Source organism: Stegostoma tigrinum, chromosome 5 (assembly GCF_030684315.1).
Source record: "Stegostoma tigrinum isolate sSteTig4 chromosome 5, sSteTig4.hap1, whole genome shotgun sequence".
Lineage (NCBI taxonomy): Eukaryota > Metazoa > Chordata > Chondrichthyes > Orectolobiformes > Stegostomatidae > Stegostoma > Stegostoma tigrinum.
This window is the reverse complement of record NC_081358.1, coordinates 34,346,927-34,374,776: the sequence shown is the minus strand read 5'-3', so window position 1 is coordinate 34,374,776 and position 27,850 is coordinate 34,346,927. Positions and strand designations below refer to the sequence as shown.

General features: G+C 40.3%; 1 protein-coding gene across 16 annotated transcripts in view; it reads right to left on the bottom strand.

Moving 5' to 3' along the window:
- The window catches only part of unm_hu7910 (un-named hu7910), a 212,344-nt gene that overhangs the window by 18,588 nt on the left and 165,906 nt on the right, over positions 1-27,850 (bottom strand). For all 16 annotated transcript variants that reach the window (XM_048529088.2, XM_048529073.2, XM_059645895.1 and 13 more), the window contains 8 exons: positions 16,871-16,962; positions 13,865-13,951; positions 13,208-13,358; positions 8,986-9,122; positions 4,777-4,875; positions 3,083-3,172; positions 2,116-2,253; positions 27-162 (listed from right to left, as the gene is read on the bottom strand). In XM_048529088.2, coding sequence (XP_048385045.1) covers positions 27-162; positions 2,116-2,253; positions 3,083-3,172; positions 4,777-4,875; positions 8,986-9,122; positions 13,208-13,358; positions 13,865-13,951; positions 16,871-16,962 — 930 coding nt within the window. The remainder of the gene's footprint in view (positions 1-26; positions 163-2,115; positions 2,254-3,082; positions 3,173-4,776; positions 4,876-8,985; positions 9,123-13,207; positions 13,359-13,864; positions 13,952-16,870; positions 16,963-27,850) is intronic.

Sequence of the window (27,850 nt, the reverse complement as noted above, 5' to 3'; positions counted from 1 at the left end):
GTGATATCCTCATTGTAAAATATTACCTTGCTGCCAAAGTGTAAACTGGCTCCAGTCACCTTTCTCCCTCAGGTTTTCATCTTCAGGCAAGAAAAAACCTCTTTCTTTATCCATAACAGCCAGGCCCTCATCACGGATTAATTTCCAATTTCTTTCAAGAGTCTATTAGGAAAGAATAGCTTATTGAAATTTAGACATCAGATTTAGTAACCCTCAACAGCCAAGGTAAATATCAGAAATATTTCTTCCTCAACAGCAAAATTACGATCCAAGAAAACAGTTACTCAAGTCTGATCGATGTTTGAAAGATCTATTATGTGCAGTGCACAACATGGAGACTATTAAAAATCACAGGGCACACTGGCAGTAATTATAAAAAAGGATGAAACAAATTAGCTGCACAAGTTAGTCAGTCAACAGACCAGCAATGGGGAATCTTGAAGCACAAGATGTAGTGAACATGAAATAAATATATTTCTAAAAGGAGGAAAGGAGATACTTGAAATCACGAGAACCAGTGAATAAATGAGAGGCATAGATAGAGTTGATAGCCAGAGACTATCTCCCAGGGCAGAAATGGCTAGCACGAGGGGTCATAGTTTTAAGCTGGTTGGTGGAAAGTATAGAGGGGATGTCAGAGGCGGGTTCTTTACACAGAGAGTTGTGAGAGCATGGAATGCGTTGCCAGCAGCAGTTATGGAAGCAAGGTCATTGGGGTCATTTAAGAGACTGCTGGACATGCATATGGTCACAGAAATTTGAGGGTGCACACATGAGGATCAATGGTCGGCACAACATTGTGGGCTGAAGGGCCTGTTCTGTGCTGTACTGTTCTATGTTCTAAATAAGGCTAAAATTAAATATAAATTTGGAGATAAGATATTTTAGAATAGGTGAGCTGCAAAAAGGTGTTGATGCGATCTCAGTTTGTAAGAGTAAGGGTGCAAACAGGAAACGTCACTTGTGATGGGATTTAAAGGTCGCCCCACAATGGTTGTATTATAAAGCAGAATGCAATACAAGAATGGGGCATAAGCAAGGTAATCCCAAAAACTACAGAGGTCAGGTGAATTGGATTGGCAAAGGGAGATTAAAAAAAAGCTCAGAATGTATCTGGAACAATTTCTTAAAACAATGTGTTCTAGATCCAATCAGAGAGCTGAGTAATAAAGTCTGAATTAAATATTCCACTTTTGTGAACATGTAGTGGTAATGCATTAGCTGCGACCTCAATCTGGAAGATGTGTTTCGGGTGATGGCTTGTAGCGTGTAGAAGCGTGCCAACTGTTTAAAAAATATAGTTACTGTGGTCTTGTGTCAATTTAAATAATATCATGTCCAGGAAATTGATGCTTTCCTTGTGTGATGTGGCTTTAAATTTAATATGCAGTTGATAATTTGAGGATATTCAAATATTTTTCTAATTCTGCCTCTGTGAGAGTCAAAATTCCCCATTCATCAGCATCAATATCAATACAGAAGATAATGTTACTATATGACTGTTTCATCCAATACAAGTTAGAGAGAATGAAGAAGTTGCCCTTAAAATCTGAATAGTCACTAAAAATCAAAATTGGGAAAATAGAGAGAATCGCTTGAAAGAAAAAAGAAATTGTATTGCAAATGGAATAACAATAAACAAGATAAACAAACATACAGAACTAAACATTCAGATATATAACTTCCTCAAAGTGCGAATGGAGGTGGGTAAAGCCACTAAGATGGACATAGTATGATAGATTTAATGAACCGAACACACAAATGAACAGTAGAGAGGCAGTAATAAATTTTCTAAGAAATTGAACATACCGCAGTTACAGAAAGGACTATAAGGTTAAGTGTGACTGGAGATGCAAGGATTAGAATAAATAGACACTTGAAGCAAATAAATATTTCCAGCTGTCTCTTCTTTAAACTATCCTAAAACCCACGTGTCAAGCCCAACGTGGTCACCTGTCTAATAGCTTCCACTTTGGTTCAGCACAAATTTGTTTCTTATATTCTTTCAGGCAATACCCTACAACATTTTTCTATTTCAAAGGCACAAAACAAACGCGGGATTTGTTTGCTCTTAGTGAGTGATTATTCTGAAAGCTCGGTTAAGAATGCACATACCTTCACCAGTTCAGTATACCCTGTTTCTTTCGTTGTCCACCAAGGTTGAGCTTTCAATCCATTCACATTGTAGAGTGAACGCTGCCACACTGAAGCAAAATGACCCCTTTTATGCCCCAGCTCATACCAAGTGTATGCCTGGGGATCAAATAAACCAGTGAAGCTATATCATTAATCAGAACCAGAGATTTTGTCAGGAGGTCTGATGTTCCCATGGACCAGTAACCCCTTCACTGCTGACTGCTGTTTGACAGTACTAAATATAATGCTACTGAAAAGTTTTAAACAGTCAAAATTACATTTTAAAATCCTTTTGTCTCACTGATTAGATTGACTAATTTCTCTGGACACGTAATCCATTCACAATTTAACCATAAGTTTATTCTGTCAAAAGGAAAATAAATATCAGGTTTGTTTTGATGAGCTAAACATGACTGAACTAATCTCTCACCTGGAGCTCGCTTATTCACCGGCATTTGTAATACGATGTAAAAAATACCGAAACTGTCTTGGGGAGACAATTTAGATCTTAACTGATTGAAAATCCTAAATAGTACTTTGTAGTATTTGAGGACAAACCATTACAGGTATAGGAGGGAGTGCGAGAGAGAGAGGGGGGGGGGGGGGCAAAATAGCACAGACAGTGAAAGAAATATGACAAAGCATTTCAAAAGTTAATACAGGAAAGTGGTAGTAAAACAAAATTCAATTTAGAATATTTAATCTAGCTTTATTATTAACTGGAAAGCTAACTCTAATTTAGAATTGGGCAGTTTTTACTAAAAGCCTCTTTAAAAGAATTTTCAATCTTTCATTAAGTAGAATTTCCATGAACAGTTTGCTAACTTTATCTGACTGTACATGAACCAGCTGTACATGAAATACATCACTGAGATGCATATGTGATCTTAATCAAGGTTTCTCACGAAACCATTTGTATAAAGCAAGAAAATGCAGTTATACTCACCTCTTTATTGCCCACTCTCTGCATTGCATCTCCTAAGTGGAAGTAAAAGCGACCATCATCAGTTCCTGGTTCCCCGGATAATAAACCTTCCTGCAGAGATTGCATGTTTCAAAAATCCGTTTATGTCAGAAAGCCAACACCCAAAAGGTACAGAGATAATGGGAACTGCAGATGCTGGAGATTCCAAGATAATAAAATGTGAGGCTGGATGAACACAGCAGGCCAAGCAGCATCTCAGGAGCACAAAAGCTGACGTTTCGGGCCTAGACCCTTCATCAGAGAGGGGGATGGGGGGAGGGAACTGGAATAAATAGGGAGAGAGGGGGAGGCGGACCGAAGATGGAGAGTAAAGAAGATAGGTGGAGAGGGTGTAGGTGGGGAGGTAGGGAGGGGATAGGTCAGTCCAGGGAAGACGGACAGGTCAAGGAGGTGGGATGAGGTTAGTAGGTAGCTGGGGGTGCGGCTTGGGGTGGGAGGAAGGGATGGGTGAGAGGAAGAACCGGTTAGGGAGGCAGAGACAGGTTGGACTGGTTTTGGGATGCAGTGGGTGGGGGGGAAGAGCTGGGCTGGTTGTGTGGTGCAGTGGGGGGAGGGGATGAACTGGGCTGGTTGAGGGATGCAGTGGGGGAAGGGGAGATTTTGAAACTGGTGAAGTCCACATTGATACCATATGGCTGCAGGGTTCCCAGGCGGAATATGAGTTGCTGTTCCTGCAACCTTCGGGTGGCATCATTGTGGCAGTGCAGGAGGCCCATGATGGACATGTCATCAAGAGAATGGGAGGGGGAGTGGAAATGGTTTGCGACTGGGAGGTGCAGTTGTTTGTTGCGAACTGAGCGGAGGTGTTCTGCAAAGCGGTCCCCAAGCCCCCAAAAGGTACATTCTTCATTACTCACTAGTACAGATACACTTAACTTTGCATCTATCTTCTTATTTCTATTTCAGGAACCTTGTATTCTGAATTAACCATTTTCAGTGCAATGAGAGCAAATAGCAATCTTTCAAAAACACTTGTAGAATTTCATACTAAAACTACTGAGCAGCTTTTAAAATCAGCAATACATTGATTTTAAACTGGCTCAATTTGAAAGGAAGCAGCACCACATGATGGAAGAATAGGTTTCCTGCATTTCTCTGGCCTTTTTCTGGAAGAACGGTCTTAACGTTCTGCCAATTAACTATAACATACATAATTTATTGTATTCTCTGAACCCCGATCCGAGAGATCAGCTTTACATTTCAATGGAGTGGTAATGAAAAGCCAGACTCCCTCCAACTTGAAAAGAGACTTTTGATGGAACGTCTTTCCTAATCTCTTAGATCACAATTATGCAAGCAATGAACAAACAGGTCTAAATAATCTGCAATTTGCTGCTGATACATTACATATCCCTGTGAAAAGGCCAATAGATCCTGTGTGCTACAACAATATTTAGTATGAACACAGATAATAGCTGTAAGCCTTTGGGTTGTTATGAACATAGCAACACCGACATCAGCTATAAGCAGATCAAAAAATTGATGGAACCTGACATTCAACTGGTAACTGAAATGTAAATTTACCAGTTCACCTGACATTATTGCTCATTTCCAGGAATGTACTCTGCATTCCATTAACCTGTTTAGGTTCTGATGTATAAACATGATGCAACAACCAACTCAGGATTAGTTAACCTAACTAGTGCAGCACTTACCTTTAGATATGGAATACTTTCAGCTATCTGATTTCTAGCTTTGAGGATGAATCCATAGTGAACTTTAGCAAATCCATCATTTGGAGCCAGGGCCAGAACCTGCAACAACACATCACCATTACCACTTGTTTCTCTGTTCTCTGAAATCTTCCCAGGGCTTTTACTGAACTGTAAAATCAAACTGAATTAGCTTTCCAACAAAATGGTTTTTGATTATATTCTTTATAAATATAATTAATCTGTATCAAATGAAGCTTTCTAAGGTAGGTCGGCTAACCTACCCCAAGTGAAGAACAGGGGCTGCGAGTCTCAGTAATGAAGAAATCACTGAAGAGAGAAGTCATTAGGGAAAATAACATGGGAGCACATTGTCACACAAGCCTCTGTGTCACTCAATGCCCATTATCATTGAAATTATTAAAGGACTTGTGGGGACCAAGAAAATAACTTCCTCAATGAAACCCAAACTTACTGAATTTTTCTTGTTACACAGGCAAATGTGTGAAAATACAAGCTGATTCGGTGACCATTGAGAGATAGTGACATCATCTTGTTATATTTGGAGATGCAAATGGCTAAAGTGGAATAAATAATTATTTGGTAAATGTAAGTTTAATGGAAAATTCACCTTTTTTCATGGAAATAGAATGCACTGCATGCAAATATGAAAATGACAAGGAGATGCAAGGTTAGTAAGGATGGAATATTGATGATTACCATCGCACTGCTAAATATAGATGCTAAAACTAAGAAAAAAAAACAAAGTTTCCACGAAAGTAGAAGCTAGGGATGCAGAATGCCATAGGTTAACTATAATTCTAGATTGACCTTTGTATTCAGGGACACCAGGTAATTATGTAGCTGACCTGTGAGAATATAGGGTCAATGAGAACAAAGAGGCAGCGTGGTTGTGATCCCGATGAGAACCATGGCAATGGAACTTTTGTTAACAAACAGCTGAAAATTTGTTGTTTATGAGACTGATTTGGCACTGTTTGATTGGCAGTCTAGACAGAGGCCACCTTTGTTTCTAAGCAACATTATCTGGAAGAATTTGAGAGAATGGAAATGCACCCAATTTCTTTTCTCTCCAGAATCTGGTTTGCACACTCACTCTTTTTGACTCCATTCATTCTCAATTTTCTGGCTGTGTGCCCAATACCAGGTTATTCCAGGGCATTATCTACTGAAGATGTGTCTGGGAAGGGGAGACAGCCAAACTTCGCCACAATCTTGTTAAATGCCCACAATGCAGGAATGCTTTCCAATACTACTTACATCATTTACTCATATAAAAACATATGAATAAAATTTGCCAAATACTTCTGATGTATGCAACAAACTTAAGTTACACATGTAATTTTAATTCAGTGTCTGTACCACATTTAACATGCACTTTCTCCAACAAAGCACAGACAATGCGAGTTCTGATTCAGCACAGCAGTGATTACATGTATCATTGAAAACAGCGCCTATGTTACTTGTTGCATGTCATGGTCTGGTCTGATGATTTGATTTCTATAACCTGGATTTTTTTTATCCTGACATGGGGTCAAAGTGAACTGGGTGGGCAATAAAAATGGTGTTTGGGACAAGGTACCGGATAACAGCTTATGTCATAAGGTAAGAGCCTGCAGTGTTGAAGGTAGTACATGGGCATGGATAGAGAATTAGCTAACGAGTGAGTGGAGGTAAAGTACTCTTTTTCAGGTTGGTAACCCATAACGAATGGGGTGCCACCAGGATCAGTGCTGGAACTGCAACTGTTTACATTATAGATTAATGGATTAGACAAGGGAAGTTGAGGTACTGTAGCCAAGTTTGCAGACAACATAAAAATAGGTGGAAAGGCAAGTTGTGAAATGGATACAAACAGTTTAAAGAGGGATATCGATTGGTTACATAAGTGTGCAAATGGAGTATACTGGGGGAAAATGTGAAGTTGTTTACTTTGTTGGGGAGAACAAAAGAATGGAGTTTTATTTTAAAAGAAGGAAAACTGCAGAAAGCTGCAACACAGGGGATTGGGGAAACTTGTACATGAAACATACAAAGCTAGCACACGGGCAGTTGGTAATCAGGAAGGCTAATGAATGTTAGCTGTTATTTCAAGGGAATTACAATATGAGAGTTGTCTTACGGCAACTGTTCAAGGTGCTGGTGAGATTATATCTGGAGTAATTAAAAAAATGATGAGTCATTGGAGGCAGTTCAAAGAAGGTTCACTGGGATGATTCTTGATATCGAGAGACTGTTGTATGAACCAAGGCTTAACAGGCTGGGATTCTACTCACCGGACTGTTGAAGAGTGAGGTGATCTCAGTGAAACATATATGATACTTAAGGGGTTTATCAGGGTAAATGCTGAGAGGATGTTTCCCCTTATGGGAGAGTCTATGACCAGAGGGTGTGGTCTCAGAATAAAGGAGCACTAATTTAAGTGAAATGCGGAAACATTTCGTTGCTCTGTACCCTAAGCTGCTCCAGGCTTCAGGCCCTAGGATTTTCTCAACTCAGGAACGCTCTAGGCACTGGTCCCTGGGCCCCTCATTGTTTCTCCAACCACAGACTAGTTATTTCTTGCATTTATTTCTGATTGGCTGAACAGAAGGCCTGTAGCAACACAGACTGGAGAAAGGGCCTATGATTGGAGGCACAGCTCCTTGTAAAAGCTCCCATTTATACTTAAGTGTATCAGAAACTCTGGCTTCAAATTAAACAAATCAAACGTACATTAAAATATCAGTTTAAGTCTTCTTTTTGTCCTGGTCTATGACTCTTATTGTTTAAGACATGTCATTATTCATCCTGACAACCCTCTGAGTGAGCTATGCATTCACCTGCAATGCAGACATCAGACTGTGTGAAATGTCCTGGTGAGCCACAGTTTGGGCAGCCCTATGTTAACAGTAACGTGAGCTTGTTTCTTTTTGATAGATTTGAACTCTTAAGGGGAGAATGGTCTTTATAAGACTATTCAAGAAACGTTTGTTTAGATTATTAGATTTACAAGTTATTCCAAGACTGGCAAGTGTTATTATAAAGCTTGGATATGGTTCAACATGAATATTCGAGAGGTTTAGGGTGTTATGGAGGTAGGTAAACCTGTATGGTTGTGAGAATGACACGTAGCCTAGGTATGGGGAGGTACTCGTTGGGGGGGTTACAGAGCATGAGGGGAATTGAGTGGAAGACAAGTAGTGTTTGATTGTTGACGGGGCTAGTCTCCAGACTAAACCAATGTCTCAAATAATGGAGATTAGCTTTTTAACCTGGCAACCTTGGCACAAGTTCACCCAGCAGCAGACCCAATTTCTTTGGACAAACACAGTGTTAATGAGCAGTGCTGTATAGGTGACATGAACACATCATCACAGCAATCTTGTGACTCAAAGACGAAACTCCACTCCAATGAGCCTGAATAAAATTCTTATATCTATCCAATACTAAATCCAATACTATGAATATGAACAGAGGAAATCAAAAACATTTGAATAACCTGAAAAACCATGATTCGATTGACACTGAACTGCTGTTTCAATTTTTTTAATCTTCATAAAACCTATCAACATTTCTTGTATCTACTCAGGGATGAGGGGATTTTAGGAATTATGGTATTTGTATTGCTCACTGCTCTCTTCCTGAAGGTCCTGACTCACGCTGGCACAGTTCCAGAGTACAATGAATTTTCTATTTTGTTCCTAGGTACCTTTGTACCAAAGGTGGTACTGGGAATGGTGATATTGCACACTTTTCACTGTACACTTATGCTTGAGTACACATGATAATAAAATCTAATTCTGACCCTCTTGTATGTTGCCCAAATGATCACACACCTTTATGCATGAACGATTCAATGAATTCTAGCAAAGAGATCAGTTGAATTTGATTCCACCTTCTCCCCCCATCTATATGCATAAACATACCAGAAGTGACTGGCAAACAATCCAGAGTAGGATGCCAGACTAATTTGATCCTTTTTGAATTTATGGTTACTGAGGTAGTATTCATAGCCATAACACAGAAACAAACTTATTTAGCACCGAATGAGAATGCATTATTCATAATCTATGCGATTCAGCTCCATGATGGAAATTTCATATTCCAAATGAAGCAACAGGATGTACATAGTCTTCAGAATTTATTCTCTTTAAATGTGAAATTTAAGGATGCAGAACAATATTCCATTCCGTTTCTTTTACAACGTACCTCTTCATAGACATTCTTGGCATTATCATTATCTCCCAATAAGAGATAACTTACTCCAAGCTCATTCTTAATAGAGACATCATCTGGATAACGATCTGCTAACTTCTGTAAGGTCATCACAGAGCGTTTGATGTGGCCTGCATATACATACAGAAAATCAAATAGACGTTGGTCAAAATGTCACAGCCGGCAATATATGTTGTATAACAGACAGGAGGCGAAGAACTTCTGACCTGACTGTTCTAATAAACCACTGACCTTATTTCACTCAAGTCATGTGTACTTGCCATTTTCATATCTTCGGAATATTTGTCTTTACTTGTACTTTTCACATCGTATTTAGCATTCTGCTCTGCCTAAGGCAGTAAAAGCAGCATACAAAAGAAAATAAACTGTTTGACCATCTGACTGTGATAAAATGGTTTTCACTTGTTCCTCAGTGATGGGAGCAATCCAATGGAATAAAACCAATTGCAGAGATAGGACTGGTGCCTGGCTAGTGGTTGGTCGTTTGTTATAAACATCTCATGTAAATTTGCAAAGTAGCTTTGCCCTACAGCCAATATCTTCTATTAATCAGTCTTTAAATTCTTTACCTTATCAACACTGAAAACAGTAAATCCAAGAGACTTGGGGACCCCACAGATACAGATCATTAAAATGTCATGAATGGTGCAGAAAACAGGCAAAAAGTCAAGTAGAATGTCATCATTTACATATGGAAGACTGGAATAGAAAGTGTGTGGTGCAGTGTGAGGAGGAACACCTGAAATACTGTGCTCAGAACTGGGTGTCAAAACTTGCGAAGAACATATGGGCCAGAGTGCAGTGTAGAGGTACCAGAGTGAAAGCTAGACTAAGTGTTAACTTATAAAATCACACCACAAAAACTTGGTTTGTATTTCTGAAATTTAGAAGATTAGCAGGTGACCTAGTCACCACTTCTAACATATTAAAGTGAGAATATAGTTCTGCTGTTTGGGATGTTGAGGGGATCTGTATAAAAATTACAGTCAGACATTTCAGGAATGAAATTAGGGAAGGATGGTAGAAGTAATGGAATAGTGGCTTTTATTTCAAGCAGGTTGGGGTATAAGAGTAGTGCAGTCCTAATGAAACTGGTGCTGGTGAAACCACATCTGGAGTACTGCGAACAGTTTTAGCTCCCTTTACTTAAGAAAAAACATTATTTCATTGGAGGCAGCTCAGAGAAGGTTCATCAGGATGATTCCCGGTATGGAGGGATTGTCTAATGAGCAAAGGCTAAACAGGTTGGGGTTTTACTATTAGAGTTTAGAAGAATGAGAGGAGATCTCATTAAAACATACAGGATTCTTCAGCTTGACAGAGTCAATGCTGAAATGATGTTTCCCCTCATCGACCAGAGGGCATAAGATTCTCGAACAGATCTGTAGCTCCCACTGTTCTTGTTGTGGTTGGTTGGCTCGCCGAGCTGTTTCGTTAGTTCGCAGACATTTCATTACCCTGCTGGGTAACATCATCAGTGCAGACTCCAATGAAGCGCTGCCTGGTATTTAAACTCTGGGGTCCTCTGGATTTGATTACCTCATTTATGGTTTTCCTTCACAGTGGTGTATAAATAGGGTCTAGTTCTGTGTTTGTTGATGGCTTTCTTGGTGGAGAACCAGGCCTCTGGTGTACGCAGAAAAGTCACACAAACTGACCAAGTACAGAATTTCAACAGTAACCATCCCAACAGCCACAAATGAAGTTGGGTGAAAATGCTATTTAAATGAGCGACAACACACTATAGCAACCCAGAACTATGTCAAAAAGAGGTGTACCTCCACCAAGTGTTTAAGGACAACAGATACCTAAACAACTGGATCAGACGATGCCTATCACACGAACAACAACAGGAAGACACTGCAGGCCCTAATATACCCATCACTCTATCATACATCAAGAACATATCCGAACTGACCACAAGGCTCTTATGGCCATTTGGCATCACAGTAGCACACAAATCCACATCAACCATATGCCAACTGATAACTCAAACCGAAGGCCACTTACCCACAATGGCCAAAACCAATGTAATATACAAAATACCATGCGAGGACTGCAACAAACATTACAATACAATCAGGAAGAAAATTGGCCACAAGGGTACATGAACACCAACTAGCAACAAAAAAAAGAAGACCAATACAGAGTCATCTCTATTCACACAAATAAGGAGAACCACTAGTTCGATTGGGACAACACCAGGTTCCTGAGACAAGCCAAACAGAGACAAGCATGGGAATTCCTAGAGGCCTGGTTCTCCAACAAGAAGGCCATCAACAAACTAGACACGATACGTACACCACTGCGAAGGAAAACCGAAATGTGGTAATCCAATCCAGGGTACCCCAGAGTTTAAATACCAGGCGGGAAAACATAACAGTGCTTTGTCGGAGGCTGCACTGATAATGCTACCCAGTAGGGTAATGAAACATCTGCAAACTAACGAACCAGCTCGGCGAGTGAACCATCCACAGGACCAGAGGGCATAGACCCAGAATAAAAGGGCACCAATTTAAGACTGAGATAAGGAGGGTTATTTTTCCCCTTAGAATCATAGAGATATACAGCAGGGAAACCGACTCTTTGGTCCAACATGCCCACATTGACCAGATATCCTAAATAAATCTGGTCCCATTTGCCAGCATTCGGTCAATATCCCTCAAGGGGATTGACAGTCCCTGAAAATTCTTGCTACAGAGCTGAGGGGCAGAGTCCTTGTGTACATTTAAGGCTAGATGGATAGATCTGTGATCAGTCGGGGAATCAAGGGATATGGGAAAATGGCAGCAAAGTGGATAAGAACAACATCAGGTCAGCCATGAACCCTCTAAATAGCACTGCAGGTTCAAGGGGCTCAACGGCCTACTCTTGCTCATTTCCCTTATGATCTAACTTTGAAAATTATTTCTGAAAATTGTAATTCATGCTACATCAATTGTTAATTTTAAACCAGAGACTGAACGATAAACAGTTGTGAAGCAACATAAAGTCAGACCAGTCATTGTCTCACTGTAGAGGAGAACAAGGGCTTCATTCATTTTAGGAGCTCCTGACCATGATTTGATATTAATTTCCTTAGAATGTGTCAGGATGGCTTCTTCTTTGTAAATGTGAACACACTTTAACAACTCAGCAAGCTCACCTCAATTTCATTGACAAAATCAGCATTAACAGTTTGAGGGGTTCTGATCAATTCTGACATGGCTCTATTCCTAACACTTGTAAAAACTCAAAATGTTGTTATTGAAATCTTTTGTAATTTATTAAAAAGTATTTCCTATTTGTAGCCCTCACTATCTGATGTTTCACCGTTTGCTGTTCTTTATAACATCCTCATTCAATAGTATTATTCCATATTGGTGTATGTATTTATCTTTGAGTTTAGTGTAGTCCCCTGTCTCTTCCCTTAGCCAAGGTTTATTCTGAGAGAATTGGATTGCTTCCCCTTTTGGGGTGGAAGCTGGCTTTATATCTTGTCAATTACTTATTTGAACACCTCCTACTGATCATTGGTCATTTTACCTATTAACAATTCAGCCTTCTTTACAACAGTCAATCTCTACTTCATCCCAGGAAGTCAGTCATACCCAAACTAAGAATTGTAATGTTGTTTTGCATTTCAAACACTATGTTCAACTCAGTACAAGGGAAAACAAGTTGAATGAAGGACACAGCCTGCATTGATATGGGTCTGTGTAGATGGCAAGTGGGCAAAAACATTACAGATGCAGCATAATTTTAAAGTTGCCTACTTCTGTGGGAAGATTAGGGGAAAAAACCCTACAAAATGCAGTTGTATGGAGGGATCTGGACGTTTGCCTGTTTTTCCACATTAATCACAACAAGTTAGCATGCAGATGCAGCAGGTAATTAAGACAACAAATGGAGTGCTGGCCTTTATTTGCAAAGGGGATTACTCCAAACATTTTACTGGTTATTCCAGATGTTAATTCCAGTTGGAATTTATTTATTCTTTTGTCACTTTGCTGTCCGTCCTAATCTCCCTTCTAGTTTGGCCCTTTGTTTTACTTTAAACTACTGCACTGCTGGAGGGATGATGCATGCCAAGCCTGCAATTTGACATGTTTTTAAATTGGAAAGTCAAAAACTTGAACTTCGTAATCTGAGGTTTGACAAAAAAATAGTTGTAACTTTCAATAAGCTATGCAAGGTTTATAATTACATTTCTTACCTAGAAACTGCTGTCTGTTTGCTTGTCGTTTTATTGCTAGCTTCACCAGGTCTGCTGGTGGATTTGGCATGTCAGCCACTTCTCCATAGGTATTTATGGCTCTCTGAAGTATCTCATTACTTCGCATTTTCTCTGCCAAATCATCTTCAGACTGAAAGAAATCACAAAGTATTAAAACCTACAAAACACAGTTCTTGGTTCATTGCAAATTCCACCAATAAACAGCAATCGTTCAGAATGCTTTCATGCAGTCAATTCTCTGCAGTTGGATTTCTCGTGAGTAAAATCTTTGTGAATAATAACTTCAACAGATTGTGACTTTCATTTCCCCTTGAAAGAGTTAATGGTCAAGCGACTAGGTGAGGTGAAAATGATATGTCAGTATAGCCCCAGAGGACTGGCGCTGGTTTAACCTGAGGGTTGCCACGCCTCAGGTGAGAGTTGAGAAGTGAAGTCCTTCATGGTAACCTCAGCCAGTGTGGGAAATGAACCACACCATTAGCATCACTCTGCATCACAAAACATCGGTCTAGCCAACCCACAAAAGCTAAAGGCACCACAGTCCTACTGGACCATGGGGCTGCTCTCTCATAAGAGAGAGCAAAAAAAACAAAAATGCCATTGAATGTCTACACTTGTAACAGAAATTGCACTTGCCTGGGCTTTTCCATATTTAGCTCGTGGACTGTGAGGATAGCTCTTCAGAATTTCATTAAATGCCTGGAATGCTGCTTCAGATTTACCCTAATTGGAAGGGAGAATACATTTGATATTCGCGGAAAGAAAATATGTATGAATTCCACAACAATACATAGAGGTTATTCCAAAACAAAGTTAAATAAAGTCAGAGATAATGGGAACTGCAGATGCTGGAGAATTCCAAGATAATAAAATGTGAGGCTGGATGAACACAGCAGGCCAAGCAGCATCTAAAAATAAAATAAAGTAAAATAAAGTAAAAATAAGAATAAATAAAGTCATGCTACTCAAATTTGCCAAACCTTGCTATTTGTAGTCATCGAGTCATACAGCATGGAAACAGAGCCTTTGGTCCAACTCATCCACACCGGCCATATTCCAAAACTAAACTAGTCCCATTTGCCTGCATTTGGCCCATTACCCTCTAAGCCTCTCTGATTCATGTACCTATGCAAATGTCTTTACATGTTGAAACTGTACTTTCAGGCACTACTTCCTCTGGCAGTTCAATCCACACATGGACCACCCTCAGTGTCCATATTCATGATCTTGGTATATATGAATTTTGAAAAGCATTTAATAGTATGCCACTAAAAGGATTGCCAAAATTACGGCTCATGGACATATGAGTAATGTAGTAGTCTGGACAGAGGAGAAAGGTCATTCCAAGCATATTCATTCATTCATTTATCTGGAATCACCTTGCAGCTCTCATTGCACCATCTAATTAGTTCATAAATGATTGTGAATCTCCAACATACATTGATAAAAGAATAATTTTGAGATCAGGCCTCAATTGACTTTATGCTGATTTTAACCTGTCTCTTTCTTTGTCTTGTGCTCACAATATACTAAAAAGTAATATGTTGAATTTACCTTTTCCATATTACGGACTACGAACTTCTACAAGATCACTTCTCTCACCTCTCCTGATTGAATGGCATTAATTTATCAGACACTCCTAACAGAGTCACTGACACTTATAGCAGAGAAAAAGGCCCTTTGGCCTGTACCAGTCAAAAACAACCACCTAGCTAATCCAATCTCACTTTCCAGCACTTGGTCCATAGTCTTGTATGCCTTGGTATACATGTTATAAGACTTTCTTCCTCAACCACTTTTACAGATATGGAGTTCCAGATTTCCACCACTCTCAGGGTGAAAACATTTTTCCTCAAATCTCTAAATCTTCTGCCCGTGACTTTAAGTCAATGCCCCTTGGTCACTGATTCCTCCATCAAGGGGAAAAGTTTGTGTTTCATAATTTTATACATCTCAATCATACGCCCTCTCAATTTCTTCTGCTCTAGGGAAAACAAGCTCAGACTGCCCAAGACAACAAAATGTGAGGCTGGATGAACACAGCAGGCCAAGCAGCATCTCAGGAGCACAAAAGCTGACGTTTCGGGCCTAGACCCTTCATCAGACTCTGATGAAGGGTCTAGGCCCGAAACGTCAGCTTTTGTGCTCCTGAGATGCTGCTTGGCCTGCTGTGTTCATCCAGCCTCACGTTTTGTTGTCTTGGATTCTCCAGCATCTGCAGTTCCCATTATCTCAGACTGCCCAATCTCTCTCTGCAACTTAAACACTCCTAAGTGCAGGCAAAATATTTCTCAAATTGCATACAAATCCATCACGTGATCTGGTGAACTTTGTTAAGGGTTCTGAAATTGATCCAGGAGATGGTCAATCCCATTGGATAACTACATTTCAGTACCATTTGAGTTAGGTGACAATGGCCAAAACTGCACTCTCCACCAATCATTGTTTTCAAAAATGTCTATCTGTCGATGATTTGGGAAAGCCATTTTATTAATGAAGGAATGCTCTCTAACATACCAAAAGTTGGTTAGGAATGTGCTGGACCAAGGCTCTTCAAAATTATACTCAAAGTGCAAACAACATAAGCAAAAGATGCTCCTCCATATTTGGATTGGGACAGAGACAGTCTCGGGGTGACAAACTTTGTTTCATGATAGGAAACTCAAGATGGCTTTGAACGGGTCTAGGACATTTTAAACTTGTGAAACTGAGAGGTTGTGATTCATTTTTGCGGCCAATTCTAGGCCATATGGCCCATAAGGTGTGGGCAAGTGATAGCTAGCACTGTAGAATTAGTATTGTCAGATATATCCCAAATGGTGTCATTGATTTACAGTTTACAGCAAATGTGATAACTTATAAAAAAGACACTGACATCAGTTAAAGCAGCAAAAAATTGTTCTGTCCTATTTTAAGGTACAATTGCTGCAATTTGCAGAATCACCAAGAAACAGAATATTTCACAGGATCCTTGGTTTAACTAGCGTCCAAAGGTTCAGACTACATTTAAGGGCAGGGTTAAGGCACTGAGTTAGTCGATCAGCCATGATTGTGAAGAATGACATAGCAGGCTCAAAGGGCAAAATGGCCTCCTCTTGCTCCAATGCTTTTCTGAAAGGGGAGATGCAAGGAGAGAGCTGGGTGTCCTCAGTCGCTGAAAGTAAGCACGCAGGTGCAGCAGTCAGAAGGCAAATAATATGCTTGCCTTTGTCATGAGCGGACTGGAGAGCAGGAATGTCTCGCAGCAATTGTACAGGGTCTTGGTGAAACCACATCTAGAGTAACGTAGATTTTTTAAATCCTAATCTATGGAAGGATGTTCTGGGTGTGGATTGAGTGCAACAAATATTTACTACACTGATCAAAAACTGAAAGAAGTGCAGATGCTGCAGATCAGAGACAAAAATTGAAATTTGCTGGAAAAACTCAGGTTTGGCTGCATCTGTGGAGGGAAGTCAGAGTTAACATTTTGGATTGAACGACCCTTCCTCAGAGTACAGTAGGCTCAAAAGGGCCGAATAACCTGCTCTTATTTTCTACATTTCTGTACAACAACTGGTGTTAAAATATCTTATGTACCAGTCCAGTTACAGTCACAGTAACTAGATCATTCGGAGATAAAGCAGTAACTTTACAGCTCACCTTTTTGCGCAGCTTTTCAGCAGCATCCAGTTCAGCCTTAATCGTCTTATCAAACTTGTTTAGGAGCTTTGGTTTCTTTTTTTTAGCTGGATCTAATTCAAAAAGAGTTAGCAAAGGTTTCATAATGCACAAGTTCCAAATGTTAAAAATTGTCATGTCTCTCATATATAATTATATTTTCTTTTATAAAAAGAGCTCCCAACCTGCTTGGATTCCAGTATTCCAGTCAAAACTTTTTCAGGAGATTGATAGAACTCCCACAGGTATATTATCAATGGAATGCAGCATTTTCAGGTATATCAGCTCAGACTGTTAATAAATGACCTTTTGGATTGTGGACTGCACTTAAGCTTTTCATAAGAGCTTCCTAATAAAGATTTTAGAAGACACCAGAAGCCAGAAATGTTCAGAAAGCAAGAGAAAATACATGAAAAATCCTCCAAAATAATTCATAGAGCAAATATAGGAGTAATGAGCTACACAGAACAGAAAGTCTTAGCACAACTGCCATTTACTTAGGATATTTCTGAGTTAACAGTGCTAAGACCAGAAGAAATAGGAACAAGAATTCATGGCTGATCCAATATTTCTCACAGCCCCGTGCTTTCTTTGTAAGCCTTAATTTCCAAATGATCAAGAATCTATGTATCTCAGCTTTAAATATACATACGGTCTCTTCCCCCACAGCTCTCTGAGGCAAGGAGTTGTAAAGACTCTCAACCCTGAAAGAACTTCCTCCTCATAGAATCAAGAATTGTACAGAAGGCATTCAGCCCAGCATGTCCGTGCCAGCTCCCAATACAGTTAGGCAGCCAGACCCCATTCTCCGGCCCCATCCTCGTAGTCTTCTAAACACATCCCCATCAAATATGTATTCAGCTCTCTTTTACAACCTTACATGGAATCCATTTCCACCACTCCCAAGTTGTATTCCAAATCCTAACAACTCTGAGTCAAAATGTTTCTCTCCATTTCACTCAAAGCTCTCTTGCCGATAATCTTGTAATTGTGACCCCCTAATTAGAATAGCAAAGAAATTTATGGTCACATGTACATTCACACAAAAAATACAACAGGTTTTATATGGTGCCCCAGCACGGTGTCTACATCAATGACAGAAGTTGTAAATAATAATAATAATAATAAAAAAAAGTAAAATTATGGCAAAGTCAGTTCACAGCTTCCAGTCTTGGGGAAAATTAATTCAGGAATGATGGAATACCTTGAAGATGCAGCTGGGTGAGAGCGCGACACCAGGCTGCTGGATACTAGGCCGGAAATCTCTGATGAAGATGATAACATGGCAGGCTGAGGCCACCTGCTAGGCCACTGGAATACCTGGATGCTGAAGATAAGGCTGCCATGCTGGGAGACCAGCAGGCTAGGCCTAAGCCATCTTTCTCCTCCTTCACGTGCTCGGGCCTAGCTTTCTTTCGGGGGGGGGGGGGGGGGGGGGGGGGGGCAGGAGAGCCTCTGCCTACCCTGAGAGTCCAGGCTGGGCGAGTCAGCCCAGGGCCTGTGCCTCGCTTGCAAAGAAGCTTAAAAACAAAAGAAAACAAAGAGAAGGAAAACAGCAAAAGTAAAAGGAAGAAAATTAAGAGAAAGAAAGCCGACAGGAGAGACCTGGGCTCAGCTCCCCTACTCTGCCACGTACAAAAAAAAGTTACTGACATATCAGTTAGTGGAAACAGAATATCCTTCTTTATCCTGTCAAAATTGTTCATAATTTTGCGCTCCTCAATAAAGTCATCACTTAATTTTCTCTCCTCCAAGTGGAATACATCAAATTTCTCTAATTTTCCCTTCTATCTAAAATCCTTCATTCCTGGTATCATTCTAGTAAATCTCCTTTGCACTTTCTCTAAAGCTTTAACATCCTTCCGTTAATAAAGTGTTCAGAACTGAACACAATACTCCAATGTAGTCAGTCAATGATTTGTAAAAGTGTAGCATTATTTCCTTGCTTTTATACTCTTATGCCTCTGTTTATAAACCCAAGCCTTAACAAACGTTCGAACTTGCCTGGTCATGTTCAGAGAACAATGCACTTGAATTCTGAGTTCCCTCTGCTCCTGTACTCTCCTCAAAGTTGTACTATTGAGCCTTAATTGTCTCTCCATGTTCCTTCTCCCAAAATGCATTACCTCACATCTCCCTGCATTGAATTTCATCTGCTAGGAGTCTGCCCAATTAGCCAACTTGTCAATGTACCTCTGAAGTCACTAAGCATTATCCTCACATTTCATTATTCTCTCCAGCTTAGTATCATGTGTAAATGTAGATTTAGGTCTGTAAATCCAAGTCATTTATATAAAATCACAAAAAATGCAAGGGTCCCAAAACTGATCACTGAGGGGCACCACTTTCGACTCATCTTCAATCTAAGAGATACCCATTTATACCTACCCTCTGTTTCCTATCACTTAGTGAACATCTAAACCATTCTGCCAAGGATTCAATCCCAAACGTTACTAATTTACTCACCAATCTGCCATGTGGCACTGTATCAAATGCTTTCTGAAAGTCTAAATATACAACATCCACACCACAACCCTCATTCACTGCCTGTATCATCTCAAATAACTCAACTAAATTGGTCAGACATGACCTGCCTTTCTCAAATCCTTGTTGCCTGTCTATTAACTTACTTTTCTCCAAGTGTATATTTACCTTATTCTGTAGATGTCAAGCTGGCAGCTCCGTTAGTTCCTGGGTCATCCTTTCTTATAAAACAGTGTCACATTTGCAATCTTCCAGTTTCTCCGGGACAAATTCTGTGTTCAGAGGGGGCTGGAAAATTTCTGTCAATGGCTCTGTGACTTGCTCCCTTACGTCTCTCAGCAATCTAGAATGCATGCCATCTGGGCCTGGCAACTTCCCAATGTGGAGCCTTTATAATCTCTTCTACACTGCCCAGTTGCTCAAGACTCACATTTTAAGCCACTGTCAGGTCAGTCTTAAACTGGCATCCCTTCCATGAGGGAAATATCCTCTCAGTATTTACCCTGTCAAGTCCCTTAAGAATCCGATATGTCTCAATGAGATCACTTCTGATTCTTCTAAACTCTAATAAGTAGGAGTCTGAATCTGTTTAGCCTTTCTCATAAGACAATTCCTCTTTCATCCTAGTTCAACTAGGGTATTTACGTTGGCAAAATGAAGGAATAAAAGCTAAAAGAGATCAAAGAAGTGGGTTTTACAAGGTCATAGAGTCTATGGGGTGTAAGGGAGAAACTCTACACAATAGGATCTAAGCAGCTGAAGGAATGGCCTCTCATGGCGATGTAAAGCAAACTGATACAAAAGAGGAGAGGGTCAGAGGATGATGGCAGCAGTGGAAGAGGCATCCAGGATGAATCCTGGTTCCTGTAATCAAATCCTCTCACTATACAGTTTATCTTCTGCATGTGCACTTTCAGCGACTTGCGTAGTTTGTTGAACATGCCCATCTCTCAACTTACAGCAATTTAAATAGTAATCTGCCTTCCCGTTTTTACCTCTGAAGTGGATAACCTAACATTTATACCTAAGATTTTGTATGTACATACCTTTGTAACTATGATGGCGATTGTAACTATTTGCTGTACTCCTGTATCCCTGTACATGAGTAAGCGTGACCATAAAATCTAATTCTAATTTAATTACATTGTACTGCATCACTAACCCTGCATAAACCATGCAGCAAATATCATCTCGGCATCCTCCATAAGCTCACTCTGTCACCCAGCTTTCCTTAGTTACACGCTAATTCTGTATATTGTAAAACATCCTCGGATTTTCCTTGCCAGCATTTTTACATGCCCGTTGTTGGACATGTTAATTTCCTTTGTAATTTAAGCCCTGCAGCTTCTGTGCACAGAGAATTTGAGGAAATGGCACTTTGCTTTTTTCATTACATCTGACATGATATCCTCTTTGACATCGGGGGGGGGGGGGGGGGGGGGGGGTGGAGCGAGCAAGGCAGAGCGCACGGTGGAGGGACAGAGAGCATGCGTAGGGGAGAGAGGGAGAGGGAGCTAGAGAGATAAGGTAGGGAAGCAAAGAAATCTCAATTTGGAAGTCTCATTTTTGCTTCTTATGGCAACTTCCGTACTGAAATCTTTTCCCCCCCGCCTCTCCTTTGACGCCTCCCACTGTAACCATCCCAATTTAACCTCCAGTTGTTGTTTCGAGTACACATTTGATATTTCCCATCTCATTGTACCAGCAAACTCTGTGCTGATACTGCCCTCTTAAGGTGCACCTTACCCTCATGCCCTCTAAATCTAGTCCCAGTAAACATACTGCAGGAAGGTTATAAGTCCCCAGTCATACATCCAATTCATTTTGAACTCCATTGCGTGAGACACCAGCAATCCTGAGATCAATCTTTAATAACTTTAATAGGGGAGGTGACAGCCTAGTGGTATTATCACTAGGCTGTTCATCTTGAGACCCAGGTAATGTTCTGGGGACCTAGGTTCAAGTCCCATCACAGCAGATAGTTTAATTTGAATTCAATAAAAATCCACAAATGTGTGTGTAACGATGACCATTAAACCATTTTTGATTATTGGAAAAACCTACCTGGTTCACTAACGTCCTTTAGGGAAGGAAGCAGCCATCCTTACCTGGTCTGGCCTACGTGCAACTCCAGACCCACAGAAACGTGGTTGACTATTAACAATTAGGCAGGGACAATAAATGCTGGCCTGTCCAGTGACGCTTTATTCTCATGATTAAATAAAATGGTTATTTTAACCTGAAACATCATATTTCTCCACATGTCACTGGTACCAGTCAGTGCCATGATCTTTGGCTATCACCACCATAAGGTTTTACAGATTGGGAGGTCACACCATCCTGTTCGAACAGAAACAGCTTGCTGCTTTCCTCACAACTGAATGTCCTTTCACTATCACTGTCACTTCCACACCTTTTCCTGTCTTCCCACCTTGGCTTTGACTCAGGTTGTAAAACCCTGATGGAATCAATGCCTCAATTTTCAAATCAAGATCTGGGCTAACAAACAAGATACACTCAGGGGACTATTATTTGCATGGTCCTAAACTGATTTGTGGTTATAGATTCCTGCTCTCTCACTCTGAAGCTGAGGTGGCTACTTGGAACATGCAGTAGCAGATAAACTGTACGGACACTGCTGTTGAAGCTTGAACTCTTCTGCCTTTTAATGGATCTTGCACATGAAGTTGTCTAGGAAGCACGTGCCCTTGAGTTCTAACGTCACAGTAAAAGCATCTTACAGGAGGGAGGTGTCCATGTATTCCTTTGCTTACCAAGCTATTGTCTAAGCTTTGCAGAAATAAAACTTAAACCCAATTAAAATTTAGCAAATTTAACAGTGACCAAACTCTTAGGCTAAGGAACATCAGCATTAACATTTGTATATGCAAGCATTTACTCAAATAGCTAATCCCAGATGAATTGAAGTTCTACGGTGAATTAATGCACTTTGGCTCACACTGCCATGGTGAGGATTGGGTTTGAAGGCCAAACTTCTCACATTGTACTCACTTGGACACATGAATCATTTACCAGATGATGAACATCAGTCCCTCAGATTAATTTCTCTCCAATAATTAAATGGACTTGCTCTAGAGTTACTTCCTAAATCACACTGGTGTCGTAGCACATCTGCAAGTGCTGTAACTTACATTTATTTTGACATGAAAATTAACCAATTCTGGAAATCAAAGCTTTACGCAAATAAAAATTTAATTTTATGACACTAAATTAGATTTTGCTTGTACCAAGGGTGTGTAATTAATGTCTAAAATTATACAAGTGGTTAACCTCTTCACTGCTGGACTATTAAACATTAGGAAACCAGCCAATCTATGTTTGGACTGAATTAAAGGCTGTTTTTTAAACTTAAAATAACAAACATGACAATGAAGCACATTGCTTTCCTGAGCTTCCAACTTTATTGACTAAACAGCACAAAACAAGGCTCAGATTTTCCAACAGGAAGATTGCTATTGCAGCAGTTTGTACACAGGAATTACACACAGAGGCTATTTGGGAATCCTGAGCACAGCTGTCTCTGTGGGTATTGTCTGGGAGAGCTTTGCTTATACAACGACTCAGCACTTTGAACCCTCCGAAAAGGCTCCAATTCAAGTTAGAGTTCGAGATTTCACAGGGTTACAACTTACTTACCTTCATAGATTCTGGAAACTTTAAAGGAATTAAAAGCTGTTCTAAAATATTAAACTATTCCATTGACAGACTGAATCTCACCTAAACAATCCCTGTTCCTAGACACAACTACACAACTTCACTTGACACTATTCCCCCAACCCTCGGACTGCCAGACCCAACATCCTCCCACCCAACCTCACCCCTTCCAACTATCCATCCTTGCCCCCAGACTCCCCATCGATCCCTTTGGGCACCCCACACTCACCACAACTTCTCTTGCTATCAACCTCTGCCCCCACCCTAAGCCTTCATCTGCTTACTGCTACCTTACTCGCTTATTTTACCCAACATCCCTCATTCCCTGCATATCATTGAAGAGCAAGATACTTGCTTCTCTCCAGTCTGTTGGCACCTTTCCCGAAACTAGAAAATTTTAGACCTTTCCTGAAACTAGAAAATTTTAGAAAATTAACACACCAATGTGTCTACCAGGTCATTAGTAACCTCTTAAGACCCTAAGATGAAGTCTATCTGGACTCAATCTGCAAGAAATGAGATGATGCACTTGAGTAGGACAAACAAGCAGTGAGGACCTGAAACGAACAGCAGAACTCTGGGAAGCACCAAGGATCAAAGGGGCTGTGATGTACATGTTCACTTATCCCTGGTGGATAAAGTGATTAAGGCAGTATGTGGGATACACACCTTTATTAGCCGAACCAGAGGTTTTAAGAGCAGGGAGCTGATGTTGGAGCTATATATCTCATTAGTTAGGCCACAGAAATCCACATTACAGGACAGATGTGATAGCACTGGAGTGAGTGCTAAGGAGACTTACCAGGATGTTACTTGAGCTGAATGGTTTCATTAGGTTTTTTTTAAACCCTATTCTCCAGAGCAGAGGAGATTGAGAGGAGACATGATTGACATATATAAAATTGAGGGGCATAGATAGGGTTGACAGGAAGAAACTTTTCCTTGATGAAGGGATCAATGGCCATAGGTATAGAGAGGTTGAGAGGGAATTTTTGGGGGGAAAGAAGAGAGAAGAGAGCGCAAGCATGAGAGACAGCGAGAGAGCGCGAGCACGCGAGACAGACAAAAAACTCTGAATAATACTTTCACGTTCATCTGAAAAGCCAAAGCAGACAAGGCTATGAGCCAAATGCTGGAAAATGGAGATCGAATAGTTAGCGGCTGTTTTTGACTAGCAAGGACATGATGGTCTGACAAGCCTTCTGTACTGCAGACCTTTAGGACTCGGAGGCTTCTTAGTTCACAGTTCCAGCAGTTTACTTAATATCATTTCCCACATGATTGTAATTTCACTAAATTTCTCTTTTCCTTCCATCTCCTGATATCCTATTACTGGGACATTTTTGATATTCTCTGCAGTGAAGAAACAGTTCCAGTCTCACCATAGTAGGCAGGAAATTTAAATGCAATCAATTAATAACTTTGGAATAAAAAGCTAGTATCAGAAATGGTGACCATGAAACTACCAGATTATTGTTTTAAAAAAAACGTATGGGTTGCTAATGTTCTTTACGGAATGGACTCTACCATTCTTACCAGTCTGGTTAACAGATGAATCTAAACTTACAGCATCGTAGTCGGCTCTTAACCATTCCGAGATACCCGAGCAAACCACGCCGTTGCATCAAACCACTACGCAAAAGTTAAAAAATAAAAGTGGCCAATTCAATTAACTCAGCAGAATACCAGGAAATGGTTGAGTAAATGGGATACAGCAAAGGCTACAGGACATACTATCCCAGCAATAGTACTGAACACTTATGCCCCAAGACTAGCTATGCTTCTTGCTAAGTATAGCATAGCAGCAACAGTGGCATCGACTCAACCATGTGGAAAATTATTTAGATATGCCACATTCACTGAAAGCAAAACAATCCAATCTAATGAATTGCTATCCCAGTCTACTCTTGATTGCAGCAGGAGTTTCTCAGGGTACTTTCCAATCATTTTTAGCTGCTTTATCAATAAACATTTTCATGGTGAGATCAGAGTTAGGAATATTTGCTGATGATCATCGTCTTTGGTTCTATTCACAACTGCCCCGATATTGAAGCCACCATTTCCACCATGCAGCAAGACTTCAACAACTTTCAGGCTTAAAATAATAAATACCAAGTAACTTACATGTCATTCAAGTGCCAGGGCAAGTCAATCTTTAACAAGACATTCAATTAGTTTAGCAGCAGTGACCCCCCCAATTATCAACAGCCTGCAGACTTTCAAGAGACCAGAAATTTAAATGGACCAACCACCTAAACTCTGGAGCTACAAAGACAGCCAAGGGGAGAGGCATTATCTGGCTAGTAACTTAGTTCCTAACTCCCAAAAGCCTGTCTACTACCAACAAGACACAAGCAAGAATATGATAGCATTCACTCTCATTGCCTGAACGAATGCAGCTCCAACAACACTGAAAAGCTTCAGCAATGTCCAATGCAAAGCAGTTTGCTTCATTAGCACGCTATCCAAACATTCACCCTCACTACAATGACAGCGACCAACCACAAGATACACTGCAGCAACCTATCAAGCTTCGATTGACAATAATTTCCAAACTTACAAACCTTACCTCCCAGAAGAACAAGAATCACAGTGACCTCTGCAAGTTCCCCACCAAGGTAGACAACATCAATCATTCTGGACTAGTATGGTTATCTTCATGGGTCAAAAGCCCCCACACTGAACTATGAGTGCACCTCCATCCCATGGATTGCAACAGGTGGAAATGGCAACTCATTACCTTCAGCAGCAAGTGAATGTTTGTAACAAAGGCTGGCTCTGCCCTGTCAACTCATTGTAAATTAAACCAGGTATCTCTTGAGTCTTCACATTTTACGGTGTATATTACCAGCTATGCACACATATAGTTTGCAAAAAGTTTAGTTAAGATATAATAGTGCATCACTGTCAAAAAATAGCATCAGTTAGCTGGATAGCTGGTTTGTGAATATATAAAAAAAGCAACAGAGAAGACCGCAACAACTGTAAGAACGTCTCATTCCCTCGTCACTTTTAAGTCATACTTTGAAATTCCTTCTGCACACAGAGCGAGCATAGCCAGAAGCACAATGCAATTTTTGTGTTAGCAATTCTACTGCACAGTCAGATGTACAGCACAGGAACAGACCATTTGGTCCAACTTGTCCATGCTGACCAGATATCCTAAATTAATCTAGTTCTATTTTCCAGCATTTGGCCCATGCCCCTCTAAACCGTGCCTATTCATGTTCCCATCCAGATGCCTTCTAAATGTTATGATTGTACCTGTCTCTGCCACTTCTTCTGGCAGCTCATTCCATACAAACACCACTCTGGTCCCTCAAATATTTCCCCACTCACCTAGAGGGCTTAGCTTTAAGTTTTGGACTGCCCTACTCTGGGGAGAAAAAGCCTTGATTATTCACTCCATCCATCCCCCTCATGATTTTAAAAAACTCTTTGAAGATTTTCTCCATGGGTCTGCTACATGAATAGTGTATTGAACAGGATACTGTGAATCTCATGAAGGCTTTCAGAACTGTCAACAAAATAGAACCTTACAAATTAATTCTCAACTTGATGCAAATAGTCCAGCAAGTCACTCCATTCTCAAGATGGTGACTTACCATATCCTTCTCAAAAGGCAGTTGGTAATGGCTTTCGCTTGCAAAATCCATGCCCCAGGAACTTTTAAATTCATGAAACATCCATTTTATACACTTGGGAGAGTCTTCAGACAAAATCAGGAGTTGTTTTTGCATGCTGTCCTTTCACTATATTTTTATAATCCTTAAAATTTGTGATCCAGTGTTTTATTATATTTGAGACACCACGTCACTAATATTGATTTTGATAAATAATGTATTCTGTACTTTACAACACAACACTGACAGATGAGTTCTCATGAACTCAGGTCAGAAGGCAAATCCTTGGACATAAAAATATCTGGAGATCTTCTTGCAGGTAATCAGATTCCAGTCACGAATAGTATCCCAAAAACTAATAAGATCATAAATATTTATTTATAGTGTCGAAGTAGTGTTCCACTTTTGCCTGAAGTGTTAATGAAATGTGAAAAGCAGATCAGCTTTCAAAAGCAAAATAATAACGAGTTCAGTGCCAACAGGTTCCTGTTTGTGTGGAGGGTAAGGATGGCAGGAGTAGGGAACACTGGATGACTTGGACATATCAAGGTTCTGGTTAAGTAAAAGGAGGCATACATAGGGTACAGACAGCTGGGATCAAGGGAATCCCTTGAGGAGTATAGGGAGTGTAGGAGTACACGAGGGAAATCAGGAGGGCAAAAGGGGGACCTGAGACAGCTTCGACAGATAGGGTAAAGGAGGATCCAAAGAGATTCTCCAAGTATATTAAAGGCAAAAGAATAACTAGGAACAGAATATGGTCTTTTAAAAGATCATCAAGGCCATCTACATGTGGAAGAACAGGAGACGGACAAGATCCTAAACGGATATACTGTATCAGTATGCATCATGAAGAAAGGCATGGAAGCTAAGGAATTTGAGGTATAATTAGTGATGTCCTGAAAACGGATCACATTCACAGACAGACAGGGTGGTTAAAAATAATGTTTGGCACACCTGCCTTCATTGCTCATCCTTTGAGTACTGGAGTTGGGAAGTCATGTTGGGGCTGTACAGGATCTTGTGAGGCCACTTCTGGAATTTGGTGTTTAATTCTGGTCACCAGTTATAGGAAAGATAACATCAAGCTGGAGAGGGTTCAGAACAGATTTACCAGGATGTTGTTGAGTATGCAAGGTTTGAGTTATAAAGAAAAGCTGGGGCTTTTTTGACTGGAGCA